This window comes from Loxodonta africana, chromosome 3, assembly GCF_030014295.1.
Source record: "Loxodonta africana isolate mLoxAfr1 chromosome 3, mLoxAfr1.hap2, whole genome shotgun sequence".
Lineage (NCBI taxonomy): Eukaryota > Metazoa > Chordata > Mammalia > Proboscidea > Elephantidae > Loxodonta > Loxodonta africana.
Window position 1 is genome coordinate 53,542,151 of NC_087344.1, and position 21,161 is coordinate 53,563,311.

At 52.6% G+C, this 21,161-nt stretch overlaps 1 protein-coding gene across 1 annotated transcript in view; it reads right to left on the bottom strand.

Annotated features, from left to right (window-relative positions):
* Positions 1–4,180: 4,180 nt before the first annotated feature.
* The window catches only part of ALDH4A1 (aldehyde dehydrogenase 4 family member A1), a 44,705-nt gene continuing 27,724 nt past the window's right edge, over positions 4,181–21,161 (bottom strand). Inside the window, exons 6-15 of the mRNA XM_003413131.4 lie at positions 19,680–19,829; positions 19,529–19,603; positions 17,953–18,140; positions 14,980–15,053; positions 11,779–11,975; positions 11,562–11,609; positions 9,648–9,800; positions 8,714–8,835; positions 7,722–7,840; positions 4,181–6,855 (exon numbers count right to left, since the gene is read on the bottom strand). Of these exons, the coding sequence (XP_003413179.1) occupies positions 6,743–6,855; positions 7,722–7,840; positions 8,714–8,835; positions 9,648–9,800; positions 11,562–11,609; positions 11,779–11,975; positions 14,980–15,053; positions 17,953–18,140; positions 19,529–19,603; positions 19,680–19,829 (1,239 nt within the window). The 3' untranslated portion in view covers positions 4,181–6,742. The remainder of the gene's footprint in view (positions 6,856–7,721; positions 7,841–8,713; positions 8,836–9,647; positions 9,801–11,561; positions 11,610–11,778; positions 11,976–14,979; positions 15,054–17,952; positions 18,141–19,528; positions 19,604–19,679; positions 19,830–21,161) is intronic.

A 21,161-nucleotide genomic window follows, 5' to 3' on the forward strand; every position in this document is an offset into this window, starting at 1 on the left:
AGTCTGGACCAGTATGCAGGGGCCAATCAGCAGGCTGTGTCTCCTCTCAGCTTCCTCACCTGTGAAGTGACCAGAGCCACTCCTCAGAAGAGGGTGATTAAATGAGATTGGCTATGTCCAGCACCTGCTCAGGAAACGATAGCAGCTATTAAGCAAGACCGAAGAACTGATACCTTTGAATTAGGGTGTTGGCGAAGGATACTGAATATACCGTGGTCTGCCAGAAGAATAAACAAGTCTGTCTTGGAGGAGTAAAGCCAGAATGCTCCTTAGAAGTAAGGATGGTGAGACTTGGTCTCACATACTTTGGGGATGTTATCAGGAGGGACCAGTCCCTGCAGGACATGATGCTAGATAAAGCAGAAGGTCAGCAAAAAAGAGGAAGACCTCAATGAGATGGATTGACACAGTGGCTGCAACAATGGGCTCAAATGTAGCAATGAATATGATGGTGCAGGACTGGGCAGTGTTTCGTTCTGTAGTACATGCGGTTGCTATGAGTGGGAATCAACTATGGCACCTAACAACACTATACACACAGTGTTGGTGGCTTCATTCCTTTTAAAGCCAGGTATTTTTATTAGACCCTCCATCTTAGCCCCAGTAAAAGGCTGTGGGAGGGGGGTGGTCTATGACTCCGTGAAGGAGCCCTGGTGGCACAACTGTTAAGCACTCAGGTGGTAACCAAAAGGTCAGCGGTTTAAACCCACCCAGCAGCTCCACAAGAGAAAGCCAGGTCAATCTGCTTCTGTAAAGATTACAGCCAAGAAAACCCTATGGGGCAATTCTCTGTCGCATGGGATCGTTATGAGTTGAAATTGACTTGATGGCACCTAACAATGGGTCTGCAGGACTCTTCACTCTTCTAAGACTCAGATCTGACTGACCCAGGTTCCAGCCTGGCTCGGCCACTTGCAGGCTGTGTGACCTCACCCAGGCATTTTCTCTCCTGATCCTCGCTCTCCCCACATCACCTGCACTACACAGAGCAGGTGCCCACCAGGACAAGGGCTTCCTCACTTTCTCCAGCTTCCACAGTCGGGTGTGTGCCAAATGCTTAGGGGCTGAGGGTACCTTCCTGGCACCTGGGGTTTGGTGGGAGGGCATGGCAAAGAGGCCTGTAACAGAATTCAGATGTACCTCTGGCCCCTGAGGGTCATGTGGTACCTGCTCCACTAACCAGGGTGGCTGCCAGCAACCTGGTCAAGGGGAGAATGAGGCTGACTGGTTGTGTTTGGAGCCATGACATCAGCCCAAATTTCTAGACCTGTAACAGCTGTGCCTCCTCCGGTCCCATGCTAACCACCCAGAAGGCTGCTAAACCCCTTCAAGTGACTAGGGTAAGGGGTGCTGGTGTGGCCGTCAGGAGCAAGTTCCCCTCTTGCCTCTGCCCCTTAATGAGTAGGTCTCCCTTCACCTCCCTGAGCCTGTTTCCTCATCTGTGAAACGGGGCTAAAATATTACTGCCTTTCTCACAGGGCTGTGTCATTCAAGAGAATGAGTTGAAGTACATAATAGGTGCTCCATTAAATTCTGCGTTTCCTCCTGCCTGGACACGCACAGCCCCGGATGAAGATATGTTGAGGAAGTGGTTGAAAGTAAGTTCTCATTTCCTGAGCACCTCATTCTGTGCAGGGCACAGTACTTACCCTTCAAAAAATGTATTTCCAAGGTGCAGCAATTGGTCTCTATTCGCCTGGAGCAACAGAGGAAGAAAGTCAGCAATAGGAGGAGGAAATGGAATGTGGCTAATCGCCCCCACGAACATCAGCCTCCTTTACCGTGAGACCCTAAGAACTGGATGGTGCCCGGCTAACATTACTGAACGTTTGGATCAAAGATGCTATAGAAGAATCCTGATCAAAAGGGGAAAATGCAGAACAGATTTCAAATTCTCATGGAATTCAGACCTTCTGGAGCCATGGGTGCTGGATGAACCCCTGAAACTATTGCCCTGAGATAATACTGAAACCTTAAACTAAAAATATTCCCAGAAGTCTTCTTAAAACTAAATAGTTTAGTCAAACCAGTAAAGAATGTCTGCCTTGAGCATTATGCTCTTTTAAGAACTAGCTATATGGGATCAAGGTGAACAGCAACTTGAAAGATCAGATAACAAACGTAGGGGGCAGTAAGTTTATGTTGGTGGGGCAGGAACAACTTAGAAAAGGAGGGTGAAAATGATTGTGTTACTCAAAGAATGTAATCCACGTCACCAAATTGTACGTGTAGAAATTATTGGTTTATGCTCTGCTGTGTATATTCTCAACAAAAAAATATTTAAAAATATATTTCACTTGATCCTCAGCTCCCTGAAAAACGTCAGAGCTGAGGTCTGGGGTGGTCATTGCACAGGTAAGAGGGGTTAAAACTGGGATTTGACCCAGGTCCATCAGGCTCCAGGGAGGCGTGCAGTAGTGGCTACTAGCAAAGGCTTGGCTGTCAAAGATTTATCATTTCCTACTGGTTTGCAAGTTACTTAACCCATCTGTGCCTCAGTCTCCTCATCTGTAAAATGGGGATAATAGTATGTACCTTATGGGGTTCCTGTGAGGACTCAAGGGTGTGACATCTAAAGCATTACGCACAGTGCCTGGCACAGAGCCCATGTTCAAACAATGGTGGCTATCCCAACTCTTCAGACAGGGATTGGACTAGACTGTAAGAAGAAAATGATCCTGGTGGGGAGTGAGCTTCTTGGATCAAGTAGACACATGAGACTACGTGGGCAGCTCCTGTCTGGAGGGGAGATGAGAAGGCAAAGGGGGACAGAAGCTGGCCGAACAGACATGGAAATACAGGGTGGAGAGAAGGAGTGTGCTGTCTCATTAGGGGCAGAGCAACTAGGAGTATATAGCAACGTGTATGTAAATTTTTGTATGAGACTGACTTGATTTGTAAACTTTCACTTAAAGCACAATAAAAAAAAATTTTTTAAATACATCTTCGGTAAAAAAAAAAAAAAGAAAGAAAAGAAAACCCTGTGGGGCAGTTCTACTCTGTCACATGCAGTCGCTCTGAGTCAGAATGGATTCCATGGCACCCAACAAGAATGGCTCAACATGACGAACAGAACTAAAGTTACTGAACGGTGCACGCGCAGAATGCCGATGTGGCAAACAATTCGTTACATATTATTCACCACAATAATAGTAGTAAAGAATAGGAGCTATTTGGGTAAATGGACACCACACATTGGAAATACAGGATGGAGACGGAGTGTGCTGTCACACTGTAGGGAGGGCAGCTAGGGTCACATAACAACGTGTGTATAAGATTTTGTACGAGAAACTGACTTGAATTGTATACTTAAAGCATGATTAAAAAAAAGAAGAAAAAATGGTTGTCATTATTTACTACACTGGCCTCTAACCAGAGAACATTCAGGAATGATGATGAATGGGTGGATGAATTAATGAAAGAGAAGACGTGGCTCCATGAAGAGGGTGGATTTGCACCCTGCTGTTTCTTCCTGCCCCCAGGAGCTCCGGTTCAGCCTGGGGGCCAGGAGGTGACACAGGTGGCCCCTCATTTTCGTAGCGTGCACGCCCGACCAGCAGTGCATGGCGATGGTGGAGGGACGTCCGGCCTCAGTCAAATGGTTCACGCTCCAAGCCCAGACCCGTGGTTGGGCCCCCAGCCACAGTAGGGAAATGAAGAGGCTCCCTGAGCCACCACAGACACTGGTACGTGCTGTAGTGACCCTGCCAAGAAGTCTCAGGCACTCGGGCAGGCATTGGGACCTCAGGAGCCACCAGGCCGAGGTCTGGAGTCAGGGAATGAAGTGAGCTTGGCTGAGCATCCTCTTACCCCAGATAAAACAGAGGTAGAGGTGCCAGGGTTGGGGGAGGGTGGGGTAAAGTTGTAGAGGGAGCAGCTGCTAAGTTGGGGGACCTGATGGAGCAGATTGACTCTGGGCACCCACAAACCTAGGTCCAAACCCTGGCCCTCCTACTCACCTCAGGCTTATCATTTTGCCTCTATGCTCTCTATCAGCCCTTCCATAAAAGGCAGATAATAGCTACCTGGTAAGGTCAGTGTCAAGGCTTAATAAGACCATGTAGATAAGACACTTAGCCAGTAATAGGCTAACTTTGCCACTGTCTGTGAGCAAGTCACTCCATAAATTCAAAAACATCAACAGAGCCTGCTCACCCCTCAAGTGTAAGATGCAGCTGCACCCTTCCCTTCTGTGAGCTCAGCCTGGGCACTCTGGGCACTGGCCTTGGCTCCTGGAAGAGTTGCTCATGGGCTCCAGGACCGGGCCAGCTTTGCCCAGAGCCAAGGTTCCTCACACACAAGTCAGTAGCGGACCCCTGGGTGAGTCAGGGAGGGGGGATCTGCCAAAGGATAGAGTCCTCGGCTCCCTCCCCCAGCTGAGATCCTCCACACCAGCAGCCCTGGTCAGAGGACCCTCAGACAGGGAGGTCTCCATGTGTTTTAAGAAATATTATCTGAGACAGGCCAACACATAGATTTTTTTCTCTCCAAAGGTCATCTGGCCCATGTGATGGTTAATTCCACGTGTCGGATTAGCTAGGCTTTGGTTCCTGGTGGTTTGGCCAAGCACTAGACTAGTTGCTGTTCCATATTATAATCTAATGCAATGTAATGATCTTCCATAATGTAATCTAATGCAATGCAATCAGTCAGCTGAAAAGAGAGTTTCCTCAGGATGTGGTCTGCCTCCAGACTAAATTTTTAGCAGAACTTGCTCTCTCTCTCCACTTTGCACTTTTTCCACTGCGTGACCGCTGGATCTTGGGATGCAAGTCCGCACAAGTCTTCACCCCGCTGTGTAACCCACAATCACGTGAGCCAATCCATTGAAATAAACCTGACTCCCTCTTCATATGTGTGTGTGTATGTGTGTGTGTGTGTGTGTGTGTGTGTGTGTGTGTGTGTGTGTGTATAAAACTGGTTCTGTTTCTCTAGAGAACCCTAACAGAGCCCATATGGACTTGAACCCTGACTCAGGGCATAAGCTAAGTGGCCACAATTCCTCCCTCCAAGCCACTACTTGGCCTACCCTTCCTTGCATCACACTAAAGGTGCTGTGCTCCCATCACCTGACAACACACTGGCAACATCATCAGACTTAGGAGAAGTTGGCCACCCCCCACAATCCCACCAGAAAGACCACTGATGTGATTAACTAACAGGCATTTATTGGGTGGCATCAGGGCAAATCCCACTGCCACCTCACAGTGTTGAACCAAGCACATCTCCCACCCCAGCAGCCTGTCCTGGCCCCACATGAGAAGACACTCCCCACACAGGTAGCATCAGCACACTCCACTAGCTATGGGCACAGTGCAAGGTGGTGGCACTTGGGAACAGCTCCACAGTCCTGCAGGGCCCCACCCCAGTGTTCTTTGAGGAGTGCCCAGCACTTTCAAAACTCATTACTATGGCGTTGATTCTGACTCATAGCAACCCTGTAGGACAGAGCAGAGCTGCCCCATAGGGTTTCCAAAGCTGTAAATCTTTACAGAAGCAGACTGCCACATCTTTCTCCTGTGGAGCAGCTGTTGGGTTCCACCCACTGACCTTTGAGTTAGCAGCTGAGTGTTTAACTGTTGTGCCACCAGGGCTCCTTCCCAGCACTTTCAGGGCCCCCTAAAAACCATCCTCAAAAGTCACCCCTTGAGAGATCCCTGGTCACCTGGAACCCAACCAGGAAGACAATTTGCCAGTGGCCACGAGGGGCCAGTCCACACAGAGCCATTTCCATGACAAGAAGGGACAGTCCTTTGATAGCGAAGGCTAGGCCTGGGGGGAGGTGGTGCTGGGAGAAGGGAGGGTGAGGCTACATCCATCTGGGCCCATTTTCCCTCAACCCATTGGCGATGGAGACCTGAAGGGAAACTCACCAACATAAGCTATGTGTGTGGCCATCTCTAGGGGCAGCACCAGAGGAGCCAAGGGAGAGCCAACACAGGATGAAGCCCTCCCCTACCCCCCATCAAGCTTTTCCAAAATCACAGCCCAAACACAAAGGACCACCACATCCACACTGTGGCAGTGGGCCTCAGTGGCCCCTCGGCCTACCACGTGGAGCTGGCCAGGAATCAGCTGGGCGTTGGGTGAACAGAGGAATCCTGGCAAAAGGCACACAGGCATCTAAGGTGTATAGCTGGGCAGAGGTGCCCACTGGCTCAGCGCTGGTGACGAAGGCGGGCAGCCCAAAAAGGGCAGCCCAGCAGGTGACGCCCACACCATGCAGCAGGGTTTGCCAGTGCTGCAAGCCACCCTGGGCTACCCCTAACCCTGAAGTCCTGGCCTCAGGGAGGAGCCAGGGCTGAGGGTGAAGTTTGCCAAGGGCCTCAGAGCAGCCTCCTTTTCTCCAAGGGATCCCAGGAGCTGCTCCACCTCCATTCCTCAGGTCCGTGGGCCCTTGGGCCACAGTATAGGGGAGAGAATCAAACAGATGGAGAAACAGCCAGGCACCAAGTTCCTACCTACCAGATGGAATTTCTAGAATGGCCGGCAGGGTCAGGGGTGGTAGCCTTGTTCCTCCCCAACATGATTGAAACTTGAGCCGAGCCCCTGACGCCAAGCAGTGGGTCGAGAGGGCCAGAGTACAGGCCAGTGGGGTGAGGGGTTCTGGCCTTGGTGCTGGGAAGGGGGCTGTCCCAGGAGGAGCTGGGTGGAAGGGCTGGGGACTAGGGAGGACCAGTGCAGTCAGAACTCAGTCGTCTGGACGGACAGACAGGTGGACAGCAGGAGGTGCTAAGCGGGGTCACTGCATGTATGAGTAGCACCAGTCTCCCAGAGGCTGGTGGGTCTCCTTGATGACCTGGGGCGATGTCCAGCGCAGGACGTAGTGCGGCCCCCCGGGCTTGTCGTTGGTGCCTGTGGAAGAGACAGCTCTGTGTTTCTCTGACGAGATTCAACAGCTCTGAGCAAGTGGGAAAGGGGTGGGGAGGAGGTGACGGAATAAATGGGGCACGAGCATGGGCAGCAGGCAGTAAGCTTGCTCTGCACATATGCCGGGCTTGGGGCACTAGAAAAACGTCAGGGGGACGTATGGAAATCTGGCTCAGGACAGGGAAGGTTGCATCTCAAGCCTGCTGGGTGAGAGGGACAGGCACAGCTAGAACAAAACGTTCACAGCAACCAGGGGCCACTGAGCACACCCGGGCCAAGTGCACACAGCACAAGTCGGCTGAGGCAGGAACCGACAGGCAGGCATGTCGACAGTAGTCCCAGGTTCCACATGCCCTATCAGCAAGGCCTTGGGAGGCAGGGGAGCACTGGACTGGGAGTCAGGACACCGGGGTTCCAGCCTTGGCTCTGCCACTGGGCAGCTGTGAGCTTTGGCAAGTCAGTGCCCCTCTCTGAGCCTGTTTCCCCATTTGCAAAATGGAAGGTGTTGGAGACTTCAGTGATCTCCAGCATGGTGGTAAAAAGTGTGGGTGAAGGAACAAAAATCCCAGCATCATCACTGTCTAGCCATGTGACCTTGAGCAAGTCACCTCCCCTCCCTGTGCCTGGCTTTCCTCCCCTGTAAAATGGGAAGGATAATAATAACTTTAGCTTGCAAGGTTGTTGAGAGGACTGAAAGAGCTGGCATGAGTAAAGGGCCTAGCACAGTGCTGGCACACAGTAAGTGCCCAGAAGATAGTACTATTCCTGTTATTGTCAACACCCTTGAGAGGAAGGAATTAATGTCTCCTGCTAGGACCTTGGCTCCCTTCTGGGAAGGGTGACCCACTCACCAGAAGCTCGAGCCCCCCCAAAGGGCTGCTGGCCCACCACCGAGCCAGTGGACTTGTCGTTGATGTAGAAGTTGCCGGCAGCATTCCTCAGCACCTTTGTGGCCTCGTGGACAATGTCCCTATAGAGCAGGGCAGTGGTTAGAGGGCAGCCAGCCCCCCTCCACCTCCCAGCCTGACACCCCTGCTGTAGCCCACACTGGGTCAAGCACTAGGCCGAGCCTGGGACAAACAACAGTGGCCAGCCACAAGCTGTGGGTCCCTAGGCAGGTTGCTTAGCATCTCTGAGACTCGGCATCCTCTTCTGTAAAGGGGTGAGCACACCTGCTCACAGGCTGCTGTGAGGATGGAAGAGGGCAATACATGAAGCACACGATGGGTCTGTGGGAGGACAGAGGACCAGGGCAGCACCCAGGGAGTAACCCACGTGGTCCAATTTTCCTGCCCCTTGGGAGCTATGGGGCCTCCCAGACCCCCGATCCTTCCTCTCAGTTCAATCCCATCTCCAAGTACCCTGGAGGAAGGAAAATGCAAAGCGCTGGATTCAGCATCATGGGGCCCAGGTTTGAATCCTGCCTCTGCAAGACCAGCAGTGACCTGGAGCCTCTGCGTTTCCCTCTCTGCACTTGGGGCTATCACCTTGCTCCGTGGGACTCCATCAGAGTCTGGGGAACTGGCTAGGGCACCAATTTCCAGGCCTGGCCCACAGAGATTCAAATTCAGGGATCAGTAGTGGGGCCCAGGAATCTGTATTTTCAACAAACAGCCGGCTACCTCTGGGTACCTCACTGGGTGACCTGCCTGCCTGCCAGGGCTGAGGAGAGGGGGAATGGAGAGAAAGCAGGGAGGCAAAATTGCTACTAGGAACAAGTCCATGAAAGCAATGCCAGGACAGCCCCTAAGCAGGATATCAGGGGTGGGGTGGGGACAAGAACCAGAAGGGACAGGAACATCAGAATTAGAACAGATGGGACTGCAGCAGCTGGGCCACTCACTTATCCTGGGCGAACACTGCCCCCGTGAGGCCATAGCTGGTGGTGCTGTCAACTAGCTGCAGCGTCTCCTTGTACTTGTCGTCTGGATAGACATACACGGTCAGCACAGGCCCGAAGATCTCCTGGGGGGGAAGCCCCACGGTCAGGCCCATGCCTGGCCCAGGTCCCGAGCCCTCCCAGTCTCCCTGCTCCGGCCTCTCATTCGCCCTAGTTCCCTCACCTCAGTCCAGACCTACCCTCTGCAAGAAGGGCCAGTTGTTATTTCCTGCTGGTTTCCCTCCAGGGACAGGAATGCATCCCCAAGCCCTGCCCTGCCTACCCCACCCCATCTGGCAAAAGAGCCAAGGGAACTTTCTGGCCCTCCCTGAAGCTAAGCCCACACCTGAAGAGAAAAGGGCCCAGGCCCTCAGAAATTGGCGGTTTTCAGCAGCAGCTGGTGTGGGAGCCCCTCTCTGGAGCGTTTATGGTCCCCACTCCCTCAAGGGCCTGAGGGAAGACCTCCTCCCCCAGCAGTCCCCACCCTTGCACGGCCACCTGGGCAAGTACCTTGACTTCTCTGCCTCAGTTTCTCATCTATAAAATCGGGACAACAGGACACATCTCTGTCAAGTGCGCAGCTGTGGCCAGCCCACAGCGAGTCCACTATCACTGCAGTCACCGTGCTTGCTGTGGGCAGCTGGAGGGCTGTGACACAGCTAAGACCCACAGTGTCAAGGACAGAGCCCTGGATCTGGAGGACTGAGTTTAATGCCTGGCCCTGCTCTCACTGGGTGTGAGATAGGCCCTTGCTAGGGTCTTACTCCTGTCATCTGTCAAACGTGGACAATGCCACCCTGAAAGTGCCTGGCTGTGTGCTGTGCTGGGATGGGACTGTTCTCATGTGGGCCCCAGGCTGAGGGGTCCCGTCTGGTCCCTTCCTCGCCCACCCAGTCACCTCCTTCATGATGGGCTCCTGAGGGTCTTTGCTCTCGACGATGCAGGGTTCCACAAAGTAGCCCACGGAGTCATCACACTTGCCCCCAGCCAGGATGGTGAGGCTAGGCGAGGAGCGGGCATGCTCCAGCCACTTCTTGATGCGGCCAAAGGACTGGATGGGCAGGGAGGAGGAGGTGTCAGGGCTGCCGGGAGACCATTCCAGCAGCCCCTCAACGCACACCCGAAACCCGTCCCTGAAGGGCCCAACTTCTGAAATGGGGTGGCTGGGGGGCAGTGGGTAGTGAGGGCAGAACCAGGTCTGACTGAGCCATGGCAGAGACAAGGGCAGATTTGTGTGCCTATGTGTGTATGTGTGAGAATGTGCATGTTGGGGGCGGGGGGTGGGGAAGTGTGTATGCAAGTGAGTGTGCAGAACTAGAAAAACAAAAAAAAACAAACCTGTTGCCGCTGAGTCGATTCTAACTCATAGCGACCCTATAGCACTGAGTAGAACTGCCCCATAGAGTTGCCAAGTAGCGCCTCGTGAAATCAAACTGCCGACCTTTTGGTTAGCAGACGTAGCTCTTAACCACTACGCCACTAGGGTTTCCAGGAGTACTATGGGTGTACTTATGTTTTCAATCAGCTTTTCAAACAAGAATTTTGTTTTCAAGTGGTGTTGTTGAAACGTTTAAACTTGCTGTTAACAAATGTTCTTAAATAACAAAACTATACATGAGTACAAGCATTTACAACTTAAAAAATATCTTCTTCTTGTTAGTTGCCGTTGAGTTGATTCTAACCCATGGCAACCCCATGTGTGCGGAGTAAAACTGTTCCACGGGGTTTTCAAGGCTGTGAACTTTCAGAAGCAGATCGCCAGGACTGTCTTCTGAGGCACATCTGGGTGGGTTTGAACTGCCAACCTTTTGGCTAGTAGTCAAGCACCTAACTATTTGCACTACCCGGGGACTACGTATATTTTATTTACGTATTTTGTATTTTAAATATATTTTAACTATCATATAGTACACATAATATGGAGCCCTGGTAGTACAGTGGTTAAGTGTTTGGCTGCTAAGCAAAAGGCCAGCAGTTCCAATTCATAGCAGCTCCTTGGAAACCCTATGGGGGCAGTTCTACTCTGTCCTATAGGGTTGCTATGAGTCAGAACTGACTCGATGACAATGGGTTTGGTTTGGTTTTATACACAATAAATTTGTAACTATATAAACGTAAGTTTTACAGATGTCATTTACATTTTTTATATGCATGGCCAAGTGTCTGTATGTTTAAGCAAATAGGCATGTGTTTGCCTATTCACGTACGTGTGTTTACGTTCATGCCTGTAGACCTATACACGCTTGCGTACATATGAGCATGTACATGATATGCATGTGTCCATGTACCTGTGTGTTCCTACGTCTATGTATGTAGGTATGTGCGTGCCTGTGTGCCTATGGGTGTGATGGTGCCTATGCAGCAGACCTACACTTGTCTACAAACACAGCTATACATGAATGTGAACATGAACATGTACGTGTACATGCACATGTGCATTTAGGTTCACACGTGCAGATGTGTGTGCCTATTGGCATGTGCATGTGTGAGTGTATGTGTCTGCATGCGTACTATGCATCTAAGAGGGGCTTATTGAGCCTTCTAGGGTGTGTGGCAGATAAGTGCTTCTCTGGTGACTGATGATTCTGCCTGGTTCAAAGCTGTGTGTGCGCACGTGTTTGTGTTCAGAGGTGCGTGTGTTCAGAGGTGTGTGTGTGCGTGTGTGTGTGTGTGTGCGTGTGGCTACACAGCTGCCCTGCTCAAAGCAGTAGGGTTGGGCTGCCCCTGGGTCAGGGCTCCCCATCTCTTCCTTCTTCTCCTCTCCCTAGTCCAGGACTCAGCCCCCAGGACCACCCTGCTTCCTACCCTGTACCTTGGCATCAATCACTGCGGAGAAGAAGGTCCCAAAATCCTCTGCAGGCTAGAGGCGAGGGAGGCATGAGAAGAGATGAGTCACTGCAGGCTGGAGACAAAGGCCTCCTCCCTGCAGCCCCGGCCCCGCCCGCACAGGCCTCTCCAGGGGACCAGCTCTCATCACCGAGCTGCCCAATCCCATCAGCCCCCCGCTGGGCCCAGTAGGGGACACTCACGTCGCCCACTTTGATCCTGCTGTGCTCCTCCAGCAGCCGCCCTTTGATCTGCGGCCATAGCGAGCTTGGCACGTAGAGGCGGGAGCAGGCAGAGCACTTCTGGCCGCCATACTCGAAGGCTGAGCGCAGGGTCCCACTCACCACGCTGTCCACATCAGCCGAGCGGTGGACAAAGTGGAAGTTCTTCCCACCACACTCTGCGGGGGGAGAGGGTGGGGAACGACTGGGGAAGCTAGCTCCACTGGCCAGCCCAGGGCCCCAGGCACTGCCTACTCCCATCCATGGGGCTACGCGGTCAGCCCCCAACACTGTGTGGACAAGGGCTGGAGAAGGTAGGGAACTGGAGCTGGACAAAACCTCAGAAACTGATCAGCCAGGTCCATGCCTCCACTCTACAGACTAGAAAGGAGGCCCAGGCAAGGTAAAGGGCACCAGAGGTCAGTGGGTTCCAATTTCCCCCATCACACAGATGAGAAAACTGAGGCCCCAGGTGGGATGGGCTGCTCAACATAAAGGTAGAGGACGGACCAGAATCCAAGGCTCCCAATAGCCAATCCTACACCCTCTCCACTTACAGAAGTGGGGACAGCTTTCCCAGCCAAGGGGGAGGTTCCATCCCATGTCAACTGCTAGGGAGGGGCCCCTCCTCTCTACCATGGTAAGAAAACACTCCCCAGCTTCCTTAGCATGAGGGGGTCTTGGGCAAGTCACTTCGCCCTCCAGGCCTTAGTTCCCTGACTCAGTTAAAAAACCAGCTAACAGCTGCTCACAGTTACAAAGCACTTCCTAGTGCCAGACTCTGCTCAGAGCACTTCATGTGCTTTGTCGCACCGAAGCCTCACAACAAGCTCTAGTTATCAGTCCCATTTTAAAGATAAGAAAACTGAGGCAGAGGAATTACATCACTGTGCCTAAGGTTGCCTGGCTAGAAGTAAACAATGGGCTCTCTCGAAGCCCCAGGGAGGCACTGGGAAGGAGACCCCAAGAGAAGGAAACCCAGGACAGCTCCATGAAGGGGCTGATTGTTCTCCATCTTGAAAAGGTCAGCTCAGGTGCATTAGAGGATTGAAAGTTGGAAATGCTACACCTCATCTTGAGGAGGGCTCCCCTTCCCTGATGTCCCCATTAAAGCTCCCACCAGCTCAAGAAGGCGGTCCAGTCACCCCATGGGCCCCACCTCCCCCAGGGACAAGACCCCTGAACCGCCAACCCCAGCTCTGCTGTTAATGCGCTGTGTGACCCTGGGCAAGCCCTCCCCCTCTCCGGGCCTCAGCCTTCCTGTCCAGAAAACGAGGGCTCTGCACCAGGGTGCTTTCCCAGAGTGTGTCCCACAAACTCTCAGTCCACAGGGCCTCTGAAAAACAGGGTTCCGTGGCCCAGTGAGTTTGGGAAACATTGCACACCAGCCCTTGCTCCTAAAGACGTGCGGTGCACACTTGAGCATTAAAGGCTCTGAGAGGTCCTGCAGGGATCAGTTTTGCTTTGTTTTTTAATACAGCACATGTCAAATTTCCTTGACCGTAAAACTCTATCTCTGTGGGAAAATAAATAGTATTTCAGCAAGATCCAGCCCCTGTCGAGCTCTCAGTTCCATGTCTACCACCCTCTCCTCCCTCCCTACTCCAGCTACATCGGCTGTTCCATGTTTCTACAACGCTCTCAAATCCCATGAGATATGTCATTTTATATTTTCAAAATACATACGTATAATCACTCATAGTATGAACTCAGAAACAGAAATATGTCTACCTTTGTGAGGCTCTCTAACACTAATTACAAGTCATGGGAAATCTCTAAATCAGAAGAAAAGTTGTTTAGAAAATTTCTGAACTCAGACACAGAAGCAAAAAAGCATGTGAAGTATATACAGAATGTAAACAACCTTTAAGTTCACTTTTACCCGGCATGCTGTGACACAAGAAAACATAATAATGTAAAGCTAAACAACCTCCGTAATCTCGAACCTTGAGGAAAAGACGAGTCATTTGGTTACTCTCTAACGCTGGGGAAAAAACATACCACACTACTCTTTGACCTCACACTGGCCCTTGCTGTGTGGCGCCAAGGTGACAAATTCACATATAAACCCTAAATTTCTGCTCACTCACAAAGAGAAGGCACAGATGGAGCTGAGATTCTGGCCACTGCCACTGACCTTGAACCCTAGCTAAGAGGAATCTCTTCTGAGTTAGAGCTGTGGTTAAGCTTTCCTCCTGAAACCTCTGGTTAAAGGTAAAAGCCTGAAGTCTAAAGATGTGAACTCTAACCATTGAACTAACATTGTAACTGTAATTCTTAATTCTGGTTCTAAACAAATGTTGTAAGGTCTTAGTTGTGTGCCTTGCCATGACTACCTTGCAATAAACTAAACAAGTTTATGCACGTCAGACCTCTATTTTCTAAGATAAAATCCTATATAACACTGGCCTTTATTTTTCTTCAAATATCATCTCATTCCCATCTCATGACTCTACATTTGCAGTTCCCTCTGGACCTGTGCCATCAAATACAGTAGCCACTGGCCCCAAGTGGCTATTTAATTAAAATTAAATGAAACAAAATGTCACTTCCTCTGTCACAGTAACCACCTTTCAAGTGCTCAAGGGCCACATGTGGCTGCCATATTGGACAGTGCAGATTGGGAATGCTTCCATCATCATGGAAAGTTCTAGTGCACGGTGCTGGTACCCGAGACAGTTTGTCCCCAGATTTTGCATAGATGGCTGCTTTTCACTGTTCAGGTCTCAGCTCGAAGGTGCCCTCCTTGAAGAGGCCATCCTGGCCACCTAAGTCTCCATACCTAACCCACTGGTCTTGACCTCTGACCTTTTCCCACCTTTATTTCTTCAGAGCCCTTGTCACTACTGACATTATCTCATCTATTTGTTCGCTGTCTGCCTTGACTGCTGGGATTTACGTCCTTGGTAGTTAGGCTGCATCCCAGTGCCCAAACAAGGCCTGGATGGACACGTTCTAATCTGCTGAATGAATGAATGAACAAAAGCACATCCTAAGGTCTAAGTGCACTCACTCCATGACACCTGGGAGCCACCGGGGCTGAGGCTCCGTCCCTAAGGACCCCTGCTCTTGGCTTTCACAGGGCCGCCTGACTTACAGCTGCATCACCTCCACCGATTCCTCTCGTGATGACTGGAGGGGTCCCTAGGGCTAAAGGGGAGGAGCAGGGGAGAGGACTCTTACCTCCGGCCAGGCGTGGGAAGGTGCGGAAGTGGTCTAGATTCTGGGCTACCTGCTTCCACAGGTGCTTGAAGGTGCTGAAACCAGAGGAGGACAGGGCAGGGATCAGGGAGCCTGGCTCAGGTGCCGGAGAGGGTGAAGGTCCTAGGGGTGGGGAGCAGGCTGACAGGGGGCCCAGAAAAGAAAGGGTGCAAAAAGCCCAGGCGATGGCATCACGGTCAGCAACCCAGCAGGAGGTGGGCAGGGGTCACCATGGTAGGGGTAGGGGCAGGTGGGGTAGACGGGAGCAGCTGGAACAGGCTGTATTCTGAGCCTAAGGGAGGGAGCAAGGGGAGGCTTGGCAGCAAGACAGTGCAGGGGAGAAGGTCCAGGCTTTGATGCCGGAGGGTACAGGGCTGAGTCCTGGCTCAGACACTCATGGCTGTGTGATCTTGTACTCATTCCTTAAGCTCTCTGAGCCTCAAATTCCTCATCTGGGAACTGGAGGAAACCATCCCCACCTGGCAGGGCTGGTATGCAACTGGTTCTAGCTAGAGAAAGTGCTTCGGACACACTGGACACACTGTAGGTCCCTGACAGGGAACTGTCCTTGCCATGGTCTGGGAGGGGCACCTCCAGTCCAATGCCTGGGCTCAAGCGGCTGAAATGAGGAGGACCTGGGAGAGGGAGCTCAGGTCCCTGCCCTGAGCCGTCGCCCTGGAGGTCTGCACCTTCCGCCAGGGCTCCAAGTGTGACCAACCTCAGCAACCACAAAACAATAAAAATGCTAATGACCCGGCAGCCAGCGACACAGTAGCTAATACTAATTTATGACTTTCCTACCTTTAAGCCTGACGCTCATCGGAGCATGGCAAATGGGGGCCGGGCTGGTGCCGCCCGCTAATCGGTGGGGCCCCGTGGGGCCCACGGCTGGCAGAGCGGGCCTTCTGGAAAACGGCCCTCCTCAGCAATTCTAACACTGCAAGTGTCACCCTGCAAACCTTGGTGCGGAGCGGGTGGTGGAGCCGGAGGTCGGGCAGGGGAGGTGCAAAGCCTCCGAACGTGCGCCAGGAGACCTAGAAGGACCCTGAGTTTCGGACCTGGACACCCAGCTGCCCCCAGATAGCTCCACCTAGGTAGATGACCATGGGCACCTCAAACTCAAACTGACCAACACGTAATTCCTGCTTGCTTGTCCGGGTGCCCACTTGAGGGAATAATGCCAGAACACAATGTTTTCACCAATTCCCTGTCTCTCTCATCCCACGGACAGGGGATCCCCACAACGCCTCCCTTCTACCTCCTCCTTTCAATCTGCCCACTTCTTTCCATTCTCACTGTCTCTACTCTGGCTCAGGCCAGTGCTATCCCTCCCCCAGATATAGGCAGCCTCCTAACTGGTCTCTGCATCCAGCTTCTAAAGAATTCTCTGCACAGCAGCACAGTGATCATCAGGACAGATGATGTGAAGGCAGGGGCTTGTAGGGGGCCAGGCAGGGAAAGTAAGTGACCAGGTATCTGGAAACCCAGGGACTCGTGGGGACAGTATGGAACTAGAGTCCACCCACCCCTCTCCTGCCAGTGGTCCCACATGGAGATGGAGGGTGACCAGGGTGTCAAGTTTCTCAAGAGAAGCCAAAATTTGGATTTTTCTATGAAATTGTCCTAATTTTATAAGGTTGGACAATCATTTAAAAAAAAAAAAAAAAACCCACTGCCGTCAAGTTGACTCCAACTTATAGCAACCCTCTAGGACAGAGCAGAACTGCGCTGTAGTGTTTCCAAGGAGTGGCTGGTAGATTCAAACTGCCAGCCTTTTGGTTAGGAGCCAAGCTCTTAACCACTGTGTCACCAGGGCTCCTGGACCATCACTAACAGGGTCAAAGAAACATACCCAGCTTCTTGCCAAGTCCAATTTGAGGGCCACCTATCCAATCTCTCTGCTTGACACAGAGATCTGATTAAGCCACTCCCCCTGCTTATGACCTTCAGTGGCTCCTGTCACCTTCAGAATAAAGTCCAGACTCCTTCACAGAACTGTAAGAGCCCTGGTGGTACAATAGCTAAGTGCTCGGCTGCTAACTGAAAGGTTGGCAGCTTGAACACTCCCAGCGGCTCCATGGGAGAAGGACCTGGTGATCTGCTTCTGTAAAGGTTACAGCCTAGAAAACAATACAGGGCAGTTATTTTCTGTCGCTCGGGTTCTATGAGTCGGAATCAGCTCCATGACACCTAACAGCAATAACAAAGAGCTTCTGCAGTCACCAGACTAAGTCCCCTCTGAGCTGGGACCTTGTCTATGAGCACAGTGCCCAGCACATGGCAGGGGCTCCCGTAACACCTGCTGAGGGAGTGAATGGATGAGTGATGCTCCTGATCAGACAGCTGCCTGCCTCCTCTGCCTCATATCAAACCAGGTCCCGCCCATGCCTTCCACAGTGTGGCCCCAGAACTCCACACTCCAGCCACCTAGGCTCTTTCCAATCCCTAGGGTGCAAATTGCACTTCTGCCTCAAGACCTCCGTAAACATTGTTCCCTCTCCTAGAATGTTCTTCCACCATCCTCTCCCCTTTGCCTGGCCAACTCCTGCCTTCAATTCTCAGCTCAGATGCTACCTCCTCCAAGAAGCCTTCCTGACTCTCCTCCTCCAATTCATCCCAAGCTCCCTCCTGCCCCTTCCAGTGGCCAAGGCTGCATCGAAATGAATATTGCCAGACATCATAGGCCGCACTTCCAGCCTGCAAAGCTCCTTCCTATTCATGGACTCGTGTGAGCTTCACACTAGCTCTGCCAGGAAGGAATCAATACTCCAGTGCACAGATGAACGAAGAGGCTCAAATAGGTGAAGTGGCTCATCCCCAGCCACAGTGAGTGAGTGGGAATAGTCAGTGGCTGGCCTGTGGTTTCACAGCATTAGGCCCCTGGACAGCAGGTGACAAGGTGGTTGCCTGGTGACCTTCCCCTGTGCCACTCTGCCCCTCCTCTGCAAGACTTACGGCACACTGCCAGTGAAGTTGATGCCACAGAGGTGCTCTGAGCTGGTTACGGTGTCCCCAAACATGGGCCCATCTGCTGGCACAAACTGGATGATGTTGGGGGGCAGACCCGCCTCACGAAGGATGCGGTAGACGGCGTAGCTGGCCAGCATGGCAGTGTCACTGGGCTTCCATAGGACTACGTTGCCCTGTCAGGGAGGAGTCATGATGACGCACAAGGCCGAGGGCCACAGCGCCACTGACCTCCACCGCCACCCACAGCATGGCCATCTCTTACCCTGAACTGCCACCTGTCCCCAGTTCCCTAGGACTGGCCAAAAGTTCCCATCTGTGCTAGGCCCCAGTGCCAGCCAAGACATCCCCCTACCTGCCCCCACTCCTTCAGGTGTCCAGCACTGTGTCCCAAAAGCCTATGCCACTGAAGTCACACCCAGCCCTGTCTGCTCTCATACTCTGGCCAAGGCGCCCTTTTCTCTGGACACCTGTGCTGACCGCCCCTGCCATCACCCCCCTTGCAGGCCTGTCCTGGTGTTTCCGAGTCGTCACGTGCTAACCAGGCATGGCTGGCAGGTACTCACAGGCACACCCTGCACACATCACTGGGTGAGGGCCTGTGCAGCAGCATGGCTCCTGGGTGCCTGGGTGCCGCACTGCCTGCACACGGTGCAGAGGGACACCCTGGGCACGCATACCTGCATGCACCCAAGCATCAGAGCCCTTCGACCTGCCTCCTCCACCCACTACTCTGTGAGCCACCAAGGCCCTCTGTGGTCAGGGGCTGTGTCTCCCCCATCAGACTGGGGGCTCATCAAGGACAATGGCCACCTTCACCCTGATCACGACAATGGAGCCCAGTAACTTCAAGCCCCTGGACCCACAACAGACTCAGTCCAAATCCCTGTCTGTCCCATCATCTACTAACTGCACAACCTTACAAAAAAGCCACCGCTCTGTGACTCAGTTTCCCCACCCAGAGGCATAACCACAGCACTGACCTCTCAGAGATGCTGAGAGGATTAAATGAGAGCCAGTACTGGGCACATGGCAAGCACTCAGAGTGAGCCATGATGATCATTGTTACTACTACCAAAACCAAATCCATTGCCGGGGAGTCGATTCCGACTCACAGTGACCCCATGTGCTACAGAGTAGAACTGCCCCATAGGGTTTCCTTGGCTGTCACCTTTACAGAAGCAGATCGCCAGGCCTGTCTTGGAACCGCCCACCTTTAACTGCAGTCCCCAAACACTAAGCCCACACAGAGCCAGACCTGGTGTTGGACAGGCCACACACACTGTCTCATCTGATCCTCACAACCCTATAATGTAGGCTTTCTTATTATTTCCACTTTACAGATGAGGACACTGTGCCTCAGAGAAGTTCGGGGACTTGCCCAGGGTCACCCAGCCAAATGTGGGATTCAAGCCCAAAGCCTTTCCACTTGCCCCAAGCTGCGTCCACCTTCTGTGCTTCTCCCCATGACCTGCGGCTGAGACCTAAGGGGCTCACCGCAGCCCTGCCCTCTGAGCCCAGGATGATAGCGAGCTCCCCACCATGCCACAGCCCACCAGCTCACCATCAGGGCTGGAGCCCCTGCCAGGTTGCCGCCGATCGCAGTGAAGTTGAAGGGGGAGATGGCCGCCACGAAGCCCTGGGGACGAAGGTGGTGGTGAGGTCGGTGCTCCAGGCATCCAGCGGCCCCTCCCCGTCCCTGCCCCTGCAGGTACCTCCAGCCCCCGGTACACCACTCTGTTGGTGCTGGGTGGCACGCTGATGGGCTGCTCCCGCTCGAGCTCCACAGCAAACTTGGCGTTGAAGCGGAAGAAGTCAATAAGCTCCGCAGCGGCATCGATCTCTGCCTGGATCACCGTCTTACCCTGTGGAGGAGGCAGGCCAGACGATCAGAGGGTGTGGAAACCCGAGCTGGCGTTACAAGGCCAGATCCTGCTAGCCCTCTTCTAGCATTCGATCCTGGGCCCACAGAGGGCACCATGCCTGGTCACGGCAGGGGCTGCTCAACATTTAGTGGACTGACCAGGGCCTATCCCAGGAGACCAACTCTCAAGAGATACCACTTCACTTCCACTTCAGGCCCTGGATGGGTGTAAGCAGTGTTCATTGATCAACTACCACAGACTACCAGCACCCGTTTGTCAGTGTGCCTTGCTTGTGGTGGTTTGCATGTGGCAATGAGGCTGAAAGCTATGCCACTTATACTCCAGGTACCAGCAGGGTCACCCCTGGTGGACAGACTTCAGCAGAGCTTCCAGAATAAGACAGACTAGGAAGAAAAGCCTGGTGATCTATTTCCAAAAGTTAGCCAATGAAAATTTTATGGATCACAACAGAACAGTGACCAACTCACTTGCTTTAGACACGTAATCAGGAGCAATCAATTGCTGGAGGAAGACATCATGTTTGGTGAAGCAGAGGGCCAGCGAAGGCATGGGCAACCCTCGGTGAGATGGACTGGCACAAAAGCTACAACGACGGACTGTCAACACTCCATTAGGCTGTCTGCTCTCCCTGGCAGCAAATGTGAGCCTGGGCCAAGGGCTCTGGGCAGCAGGAACAGGCTCTTCCAGATTGGGGCAAGCCCCTCGCTGGCAGACAGGGTTGCTGGCAGCTGCATGCAGCATTGGGGACATGTTGCCAGGGAAGCTGAGCTAAGCCGTTCTACACTCTGTGTGTGGCCACAGCAATTCCTACGAGCTTCTGAATCTTTGGCCAAATAAAGGAGGAGCTTAATCTAACCTTAGAGTAAGTGTGAGTGTATCTCTTCCCGCTGTGCGTGGCTCACTCAGAATACTCCAGAGCTGGACTCCCACCCCGGAGGGTTGCTGAGAGAATCAAAGGAGTTTTCAGAGTCGAGGACCAGGCTGCAGTGAGGGGCGTGGAGCTGTCATACCACCTCCGTGCAGCAGGGGGGGCTCTTCCTATGAGGCCAGCTGAGCAGGAAGGTGCAATTGTTAGATGTTGACGAGTTCGCTCTGACTCGTAGTGACCCCATGCACAACAGCACAAAACACTGCCCGATCCTGTGCCATCCTCACAACTGTTGCTATGTTTGAGCCCACTGTTGCAGCCACTGTGTCAATCTATCTCATTAAGGGTCTTCCTCTTTTTTGATGACCCACCACTTTACCAAGCATGATGTCCTTCTCCAGGGACTGATCCTTTCTGATAACATGTCCAGAGTAGTGAGACAA